This window comes from Empidonax traillii, unplaced genomic scaffold (genome assembly GCF_003031625.1).
Source record: "Empidonax traillii isolate 1590-97213 ecotype Southwest subspecies unplaced genomic scaffold, ASM303162v1 scaffold624:size695616, whole genome shotgun sequence".
Lineage (NCBI taxonomy): Eukaryota > Metazoa > Chordata > Aves > Passeriformes > Tyrannidae > Empidonax > Empidonax traillii.
In genome coordinates, this window is record NW_020955817.1 from 124,866 (window position 1) to 134,733 (window position 9,868).

The 9,868-nt window shown below is 49.3% G+C and overlaps 1 protein-coding gene across 1 annotated transcript; it reads right to left on the reverse strand.

Annotated features, from left to right (window-relative positions):
• Positions 1-369: 369 nt before the first annotated feature.
• On the reverse strand, positions 370-9,563 carry MYD88 (MYD88 innate immune signal transduction adaptor). Its single transcript, XM_027898813.1, has 5 exons — positions 9,193-9,563; positions 5,053-5,184; positions 3,175-3,355; positions 2,572-2,663; positions 370-1,297 (listed from the first exon to the last, which is right to left on the reverse strand). The coding sequence occupies exons 1-5, from the start codon at positions 9,542-9,544 to the stop codon at positions 1,143-1,145; spliced, it is 912 nt and encodes a 303-aa protein (XP_027754614.1). The 5' UTR covers positions 9,545-9,563; the 3' UTR covers positions 370-1,142.
• Between the last annotated feature and the right edge of the window lie 305 nt (positions 9,564-9,868).

The window sequence follows — 9,868 nt, forward strand, 5'->3', positions numbered from 1 at the left end:
CATTCAGATGTAACCTTAAAAATGTAAACTAGTAAAACATTAAGCTGTAAAATCAACATGAGTCAGTGGCTGAAGTAATGAACAAAGGGGCAGAGTTCAAGCAACTGCAGATACATAAGCAAAATTCCTCTCTTCCCCAATTTAAAAAGTAAATATTTACTGTAAATTTGTTTAATACAGGGTGGCTTTAAAACACTCCTTTGGGCAGAACTCCTGACCCCCACCCCGGAGCACTGATGAGATCTGCTAGTCATTGTGTAGGATTCAAGGCCAAGTCTAACAAGCAGGGCAGTCTCAACATTGCTCCAAGCCTTAGTCACAGAAATACAGTAATTATTGTGGCAGTTAATTAAAACAGGCTCTTTCCTATTAATGTAACATTTGCCTTTATATTTTAAGCAGCCCAATTTTCAATTTAATACACTATTCAATATTTATCCCTGTGCCTTTGAGGCATCCCAAAAGCTGCTGGGTTTTGGAAGGCTTTTAAAGGCGAAAGAATTTAAGATCTGGAGCCATTGAGGTGCACAGCTTGGTTCCTGCTCAAGTCAATGAGCAACAGCAGCCCCTGCTTTGTGCAGTAAGGGCTGTCACTGAAAATACGTATTTTAAGACTGAAGGCTCCATTGTAAACATTTAATAATATCTAGGAATATTAAATGCTGGTATAAAATCCCCGAATTAAATGTGACCTGAACAGAGACAGACATGAACCAACATGGTACAATCCCACCAAGCCCAGATGTTACTGTAGCTTTTAAAACAATAGGAAATGCTTGCTTGACAAAGCCTGCAGTTTGAGGCACTGAGGCCTTGCTAATGCTTACAACAGGGCATTCCTGTATCAGACACTTGGTCTTTAAATGTGTATTTCCAGTATTTTCAGTGACAGTGCTGACTGCACAATTGCTGGATGCTGCTGCTCACTGGCTCAACCCAGGACACCCACACAGCTGCTTTATCTGCCCTCAGAGTTACAAAGAAGTGCAAGAGGAAGTTCTTTGTTCCCAGTTCTTTGTTCCCAAGCACAGATTGCAAGTATCCAGGTTCTGCAGTGGTGGAAGACCCTGCGTGAACGACCCCCCAGTCCAAAGGCACATCCAGGGCAGGTTACAGGAGCACCCAGCTCTCGGGACTTTGCCCTATGGCAACATGAGGGACTTTGCCAGTCTCGTCCAGAACCATTTCTTGGTGCAAGGGTTGGTGTAATCACAGATCGTGATGAACCGTAGGATACTTGGAAACTCGTTCTTCATGGATTTGTACTTGACTGGGATCAGCCGTTTGCTACGAGCCCCTGGAAGACAGGTCACACAGGCACAGGTTACACAGAGCCACCCAAATCCGTTTCCTCCCCCACCATGGCACACACATCACCAGATCCAGGCCTGCTCCTGATGATTTGCTCTCATTATACTGCAATCAGCATTCATCCTGGAGAGAAAGTTTCAAATCCTGATTTGCTCAGGTTGCAGATGTTCCCCAGCCAAGGGGCTGCGAGGAATCCCCCTGCTAACATGAACTGCTGCTTAAGGAGCAGCTCTTGTACAGAGGAACTCCTCACCTTGTAGTTCTCCGCAGAGACTCCTGCCACTACCTGCACTGTGCTGCTCAGTGCAACTGATGTCACTGAGACCTGGATAAGGCAAATAACCAGGATTTTATAAATGCAGCAGGTGCTGAAGTAAACCACGGAGCTCCCAGAACCTGCTACCAAACCCTTCTGTGCATTAGTTACCCCCCACACAAACAGGTGAATCTGTGAGTTCTCTAGGCCTGTATTTACACACATTTCCACTGATGGAACTTCATTCCATACAGATGGAACTTCTCCTGTTCTAATGGAAGGTGTGATACCCACAAGAAACTGGTGAAGCAACAAGCGTAGAATAACTGGTGGTTAGAGAAGGGCAATTAGAACAAACCTGACGGAGGTAAATTGGTGGCTTTTCAATTCAGAACAAAATATATACAAATTTTTCCAACCTAAATTGAACATTCATTCAGTATTTTATTTAACCTATCCACAATACTCAAAGATCTCTACAAAAGTCATACAATCATGGTTTGGGTGGAAGGGAGCTTAAAGATCACGTAATTCCACCCTGCCTTGCCATGGGCAGGGACACCTTCCACTAGACCAGGTTGCTCAGAGCCCCAATGCAGCCTGGCCTTGAAATCTGCATGTCCATTACCTGACACCCTATTTCCAGCATTTATTCACACCCTAAATTTACTGTAATACTTTTTTCTTTAGCAGCAAATTTGCCTGGATGGATCTCAAAGCCCTTCACAAGCCTGACGTGCAGCTCTGACATCTCTGGAGCAGGCAGCATTATCCCACTGACAGCTGGAGCACTGCAGCACGGGCAGCTCCTCGCTCACAGTCACGTGGAAGGTCAACAGCAGGGCAAGGGACCGAGCCCAGGTCCCTGCCTGCACAACCAGATTATGAAGCCAGTCAGTTCCAATGGTACAGAGCCCACTGACCTCAGATGCTTCAGATGTCACTGCACTGGAAATAATAATAATAATGTGCAAGTGTAAATGGGAGTATTTGTGAGATCTTACCTGGGGAAAGACTGAGAGCAAATTTGGTCTGGAAATCACACTCATCGCTTTCCAGGTAATCGTCTGAAACGACAACCACCATCCTCCGACACCTGGAGATGAGGAGTCAGGGGGGAAAAAAGATAAAATGTCAAAATGTTCTCATTCTAATGGATAGAAGCACATACTGCTCTGAATTGCTCTGGTGGAGAAGGACCTGACAGCTGTGTCCCAGCAGGAATTAGCTGCAGAGCAGGAACGACTGACAGACAGACAGCGACGTTACACACAGAAACCTGATTCAAGATAACACTCATATACCAAAAAACGAGGAAACAGCAAAGTCCAGGTTGTCTGTGCAACCTTTATGTGGCCCTCTGTCCATATATGACAAATAAGGCCAAGAAAAGTGATCAAACATAAGCAGCATCACTAAGCAGCACCTCCCTTGTGAACACAATGAATCAACATGTTGGGGAATGAGGCAAGAGCATAAAACAAACCCCATAAAGACATTCTTGTGGATTTGTGCTGTTTCACTGGCACCACACTGCAGACATCAGGGTAAACTGACTGTAATGTCCCATGACACTCAGCTGGCCCCAGCAGCCACGGCTCACTTACCTCCTCTCTATAAGTTCTCCGCTGATGGACCACACACAGGTTCCTGGCAAGACATCCCGATCAAATACACAGAGCTTCAGTTTGAACTCTGTTTGCTCCAGCTCCCTGATCATCTCCTGGACAAACTGCAGGTCTTTCTGACAGTAGCAGATGAAGGCATCAAATATCTCTGTTCCGCTCCCTGAAACCATTAAAAATGTAGCTGTCATCTCCTACTGGAAATGAAGCTCACTCCTCCAGTGAGCTTTCACGAGCTCCCACAGACTTTGACTCGGAATCAGGAGCTCTGATGGACAAGCTCAGGCCAAAGTTGCGAAGAAAATTTAACATTTTATTAGACCAGCTGCCCTTCAGCCTAACAGGGCTGGCAGGAGGTAACACAAACCTGTGCCTCGACTGCTTTCACCAGCCAGGCTGTTCACATACAGCCACATCAGCTGGCAGCGCTCAGGGGAGGGGAGCTGAGATGCAGACAGGCAAAATCTGTGGAGGCAATAACATCCAGCCAGCCACAGGGAGTGAAAGGGGAAAGAGTCTGTGAAGAGCTGGAGGGAGCAGAGTACCCCAGAGGATGCAACTCAGAGCCCCAGTGCTCTGGGATTTCACTGGGACTCACACATCTAAAATATCCTCGTGGCTCCAGGTCCTCCTTCTCCAGTTCAGCTCACAGAGATTTGAACTTCCCAACCAAAACCTTCCTGCAGGCCCTTCATCCAGCGATGTCCTGCCACACACTGTCCATGGAGCTATGGGGTCAACCTTGAAATCTGGAACCTGCCACTTTTATGGCTAAGATGCCAGACCTGGGTACCTGAAGTCGTATCCTAAGTAAATGGGCCTGTTTTCCAATCACACTAACGGCTGGCAGCTCTTGTTTATTTAGCAGTTATCCAAATATTAAACTGCTGCATTTTAAGGGCAATGTCTCTCATAATTAAGTGCCTTAATGCTGCTGGATAGCTTCCCACTGTGGTTTTTTTTTTTTTCCATATCAATGTCACTACAGATATTTTCAATTTTTTATGCCAGTTACAGCCTACCACAGTGAAAAAATAGGTCAGAGACTCTAAAAGCTGCTGAGGAAAGTATCAACCCAGCAGGCAGATCCAGCCCAAGATGCATCCAGTGAAGCAGAAGAGGAATATCTGCCAGGTCAGTCGAGCTGAGGGTGCTGCTGGAGGGGCACGGCACTAACCTGGGGGTCACATCAACCAAAGCTGCCCTGTGAAAACACCAGCATATGGGTCTGTGGACATTTGGGGAGGGTTAATGATGTCCCCACCCCAAAGGGGGTCAGACTGGCCGGCACACACACGTGTGCACACACATGGCTGCACACGCAGGGCTGCACGTGGTGGCACAGGCACGTGGCTGCCCAGGCAGAGCTGCACACACACACACACACACACAGAGAACTGTTTCCTCTCTCTGCCCACTTCACACCCAGCCCTACTTCAAACCTGCTTCCTTTTCACTCAAGGTGGTTCCACCTGCCAAAGGCAGAGCAGGGAAATCAGCTCTGACGTCCCTCCCCCTGGACTCCAACCCCCTGAGCTTTCAGCTGCTGCTCTGCACCAGGCTGGGCTAAGGGATGTGGTTTTGGGAATTCTCTTCCCTGTATGTGTCCAGTGGCTATGTGCCAGCCTGTTCCTGGGTATGGCATCCCCCAGGGTTGCTTTTCCTCTCTGCTCTAGGAAACAGGAAAAATGAAAATGCCCCGTGACTACCAGGCAAAGCATTCCAGCCTAGGTTATTAAAAGTCACGGGAGGAATGAAAGCAAACAGGTTTCCTGCACTTCTCAAGGGGACCTGCTACAGCTGAAGGCCATTCCAACATGAGGCATGAGGCCTTCCAGCGATGGAACCCCGGGCACTTACCGTAGGGATCGTCCCTGATGGTGATGCCCATCAGTTCCGAGGTCTTTGGCACGCTGCTGTCTACTTCTCGCACTTGAAGAGGCTGGTTGGCCTGTTCCTGCTTCCTCTGCAAGTACTTCCTACAGTCCTCCTCTGCAAAAACACACAACCAAGGCGAGAGGCTCCGGTGATGTGGGTTTACACTGCTGCCATTCATCATAACAGGAACAGCTATTTCATGGATCAGGGATATTAGAGGGAAACCCCCACTCTGGTTTTTTTGGTACGTAGAATTTCTCTTAGCCCTTTCTGAACCTCTTGATGATGCCTCCACTACCTCCTCTAGCAATTAATTCCTGAAACTGATGCTTGCTGTTTAAAGAAATACTCCCTTTTACTTGTTTTAAAACGATCTCCTCCTATTACCCTTGGTTCTACTGTATCTAGCGTAGATGTGGCACATGATACATGCGGGGACATGGTTTAGAGGTGGTCTTGGCAGTGCTGAGTTAATGGCTGGACTCAATCATCTTGGAGGTCTTTTCCAACCTTAGCAACTCCCTGCAGGCACACAGGAGCTGATTCACACCCCTGGCCCTTGACAGCCAGGACAACTGCAGGTGACAGTGAGTATCTACACTCACCACACACAGGAGGACACAAACATTTTAAGGAGCCCCTGAAAACAGCTTTTATGTTGAGCAACACCTACAAGGGATCCTCTTACCCAGGGCAGGGTGGGTGTGTACCGCTCTCTAGGGTAACTGGAGGACAAAGTCCTGTCACAGTCGCTGCTGTGAACTTCCCAATGTCTGAGGACAGTGATGGACACAGATCTACCGTGAACAGACTTGGTTTAAAAATAAATCATAAACCTAAATGTTAAACCTTTAGAGAAGCAGGAAGAAACCCTGCAGCCTCTTCTACTCTGCAATTACAGAAGAACTAAAAGTAAAAGGAGATTTGAAACCAGGAATTAAGAATAAGATACAACTCCCTAGAGCCTTTGCCTTTGCTTAAGATTAAAGCAAAAAGCTCAATAAGTATTAATCAGGAAACTCCTGATCACTCAGAGGGTTTGGCTGGCACAGCTGCAGAGCTCGTGGGGCAACAGCAGAGTAGAGAATCCCTGATCAGCATGAGTGGGTCTGCAGGAGGCCCATCCTGAGGCTCCATCCCCCGCTTGTATCTCAGCTTTGCATCTCATGACTGGATTATCTCCAATCTAATAAGGCTCAGATCTGATCAGGGCTCTTCCTGAGGCTGAGGCATTCCCAATCCGCCTTTCTCCTCCCCCCTGCCTCCCCAGTCCTGCAGAGGGAAGAACATGCCACATTCCTTACCAGCCAGAAGGTTCAGATTTCCAATCTTCCCTCACTAAACTCAGACTCAGGCCCCACCTCTGCCAGTTGCCTGAGGTGTGTCAGGTAAGTCATGACTGAAGCCAGTTTGAATTTGCCAGTGGGTTCAGCACTCATGGGTTTATTATGAGTGCAAACTGAGGGCCCTATGGCATTACATGAGCTCCCATGAGGGTGTAGAGACAAAAGGCATTCACTGATTTGGGATGGATCAGTTCCCCAGCTGGAAACAGCACCTGACTGTACAGATCAACAAGAGTGAACAAAATCAGGGATGACTTTGGGCCTGTAAAAATAAAGGATGCTAAACAACAAAACCAAGGAGCAAAAAACTACTCCAAGCTAAGCTGTCCCACTCCACCCAGTACCTAACCAGGCTTTACACTCCTCGAACAGTCAAAGAAAAGCCTGAGGTATTGGAAAGAAAGAGTAAACACATGAAACCCAAAGAGCAAAAGGAGTAGCATGATGAGAAGACAGAAAAAAAACAGACCAAGTAACTGTCAGTCAGGGAAGCAGAACTTTTATAATAGGTCAGGCCAGAAAAAAAAATCACTGAGTTTCAGCAGGAAAGAGCAAAAGAGCTTCAGGCACCTAAAGATGATTATTTCCTCAGCGAAATAATCTGCTGAGGAAGATCACAGTTAGGGCAGAGCTGCTGGGACACTGATGTCTTCTGATCCTGAGCTGGACCCCACTGCAGGAGTCCCAACTGTGTACACAGAGATGCCCCGGCATCAGGAAATAGCGTACACAAGAGTGCATGAAACCATCCATTTCCTTTCCTCTTATGAGTAAATACCTCCAACTTCTGCAAGAGCTCTGAGCACCAGCACGAGGTCACAGGCCCTCACTGCAGCCCTCAGCCAAAAATAATAGCAGAAACAGCCAGTTGGTCAGGTTGAGGGTCCATTTGCACCTAGCACCATCCTATCTCAATCACTGTCCAAAAACAGATATCTAGGGGGGAACATAAGAATAAAAGAGGCTTATGGAGATATTTCCCCAAAATAATTTATCTTTTAGATAAAATCTACAATCTATTTATTATAATCTATCTTTGGGATGATTTAGAGGCAAGGAATTTCCTGAGCCAGAGACAGTATTTTTGTGTTGAACAGCCCTTAGTGGGTCTTTTCTCCAATAATTTGTCTGTCTCCTCTTATCAGTGTGACCTAACTCTGGGCAAAACTTGTGACTTTCCTTCTGCTGGAGTCTATTCCAGCTCTGACAAATCCCATCCACCACAATTCCTTCCACTGGGCCAAATCCTGAGCTCAGGGCCAGAACCATCCTGGGTGACCCCAACATTTTTGTGAAGCCCCAGCTCTCCTGCACAGCTGGAAGCCTCCCCTAATTTGTTAGGAAACTCTGATCAGCGCATCACGAAGCACAGTGATGCTTTTGTCTTTCCCCAAACCTGGTGTTCAGACTGTGTTCTTAAGTAGGAGCAAAGGGAAGTCCTCCAACACTTCTTGGTCGGGCTCTCTACAGTGATGGATTTCTACATCTTCCTTTATCTCTGTGAGTAACAGGAAGTGAGATTTATTACTTCCTCATCACTAATCCAGTAAGTTCTATTGTACAACACAGGACTTCAAAATCGGAGTCTCTGGCTTTGGAAATCCTTTGGCAAAAAAAATTCCCCTTCTGATAACAGCTGGCTTCCTTCCAAACTTCTCTGATCGCAGAGAGTATGAAGAGCCTATAAAGGAAAGGTTATCAAAACAGCACAAGGGCCTTATACTTGTCACTGACCTGCCCCAATTTTTTCAGTTTGCATGGAAACTTTTTCCCCCCGACTTTATCCACTTCCACACATCCCTCATCTCCCCCAGCAAATACCTTCCTATCACACTATAGCCACACATTATAATTTTCACACTCTCTAGTGCCAGTGCAAGCGGCTGACCGGGCCCAAAGCATCCTCTGACACACTGAAACTTTATTACTGAAGGTTTGGGATAAGACAGGGCTTCAAGTCACTTTGCACTTCTCTCCTGGAAGCTACGTGAGGCTACTGTGAAGGTTTGGGTTGGAAGTGACCTTAAAGATCATCTCATTTCAAGCCCTCTGCTGTGGGCAGACACACCTTACATGATCCCAGGTTGCTCAGAGTCCCATCCAGTGTGGCTTTGAACACTTCCAGGGGCATCACAGCTTCTCTGGGTAACCTGTGCCAGGGCCTCACCACCTACAGGGAAGAATTTGTTCCTAATATCTAATACCCTAATGTCTAATCTAAATCTCTCCTCTTTTAGTTTAAAACTATTCCCTTTAATCCTATCACTATCCACCCATGCAGGAAGTCCCTCTCTCCTCATCTTTTCTATAGGTCCCCTTTAGGCACTGGAAGGGGCTTTAAGGTCTCCCTGCAGCCTTCTCCTCTCCGGGCTGAACATCCCCAGCTCTCCCAGCCTGTCTCCACAGCCGAGGCGCTCCAGCCCTCGGAGCAACCCTGCGGCCCTCGTGAAAACACCAGGGATGTCACTCCTGTCACAGCCTGGGAAGGCCTTTTCTTTTTTTTTAAATTGCGTTAATTGAGTGAAATTTGTTTCTTAACACCACCTCCCCGGACAGAGCAGCAAAGACCGACCGGAACAGCAAAGACAGACCGACAGGAGCAGCAAAGACCGACAGGAGCAGCAAAGACCGACCGACAGGAGCAGCATCCTCTCTCTCCCTCCGAGGCATCACGGAAGCAGCACCGGGGTCAGGCTCGGTCCCAGCGCCGGGATTCCCGGGGCTGTCCCGCTCTCCCCGTGCCCTCCCCGGCGCTCTCCCGTCCCGGGCTCCTCACCCACGCTGCCGGACAGGTCCATCAGCACATCGTCGCGACCCAAGCGCCGCAGCACGTCCAGGAGCTGCCCCACGGTGGCACCGCCGGGGCAGCGCCCCGGCCACTCCTCCAGCAGCGCGGCCGTGGGGTCGGGCAGCCCCTCCAGCCGCCGGATCTCCAGGAAGCTGCATCCCAGCGCCTCCGCCAGCGCCGTCCAGTCGGCGGCCGCGGCCGCCCGCGGGTTGAGGTAGAGGCCGAGGCGGCGGCGGACGCCGTAGTTGAGCGCTACGAGGGGCACGGCCTGCAGGTCCAGCGGAACGGGGCTGGGGCTGGGGCCGGAGCCGGGCCCGGGCTCCGCCGGGGCCTTGGCCATGGCCGTGCCGCTCCTCGAACTTCCCCTTCCCGGCACTTTCGCTTCCCGGCTCGCCCCGCCTCCTCCCTACCGCCCCCGCCGGGCTCTGCCCGCCCGCCCGCCCTCAGGGTGTGCGGAGGGGACGGGGTTTGGGGCAGGACCGATGGGGCAGCGGGAGCGCTCTCCCCTGTGCTTGGCACTGGTGAGGCCATACTCGCCGTCCTGTGTCCAGTTCAATTCGGGTCCAGAGAAGCGCATCGAAGCTGGGGAAGGGTCTGGAGCAGGCTGGGGGAAGAGTGGCTGGGAAGCTGCCCAGTGGGAAAGGACCTGGCAGTGCTGGTTGAC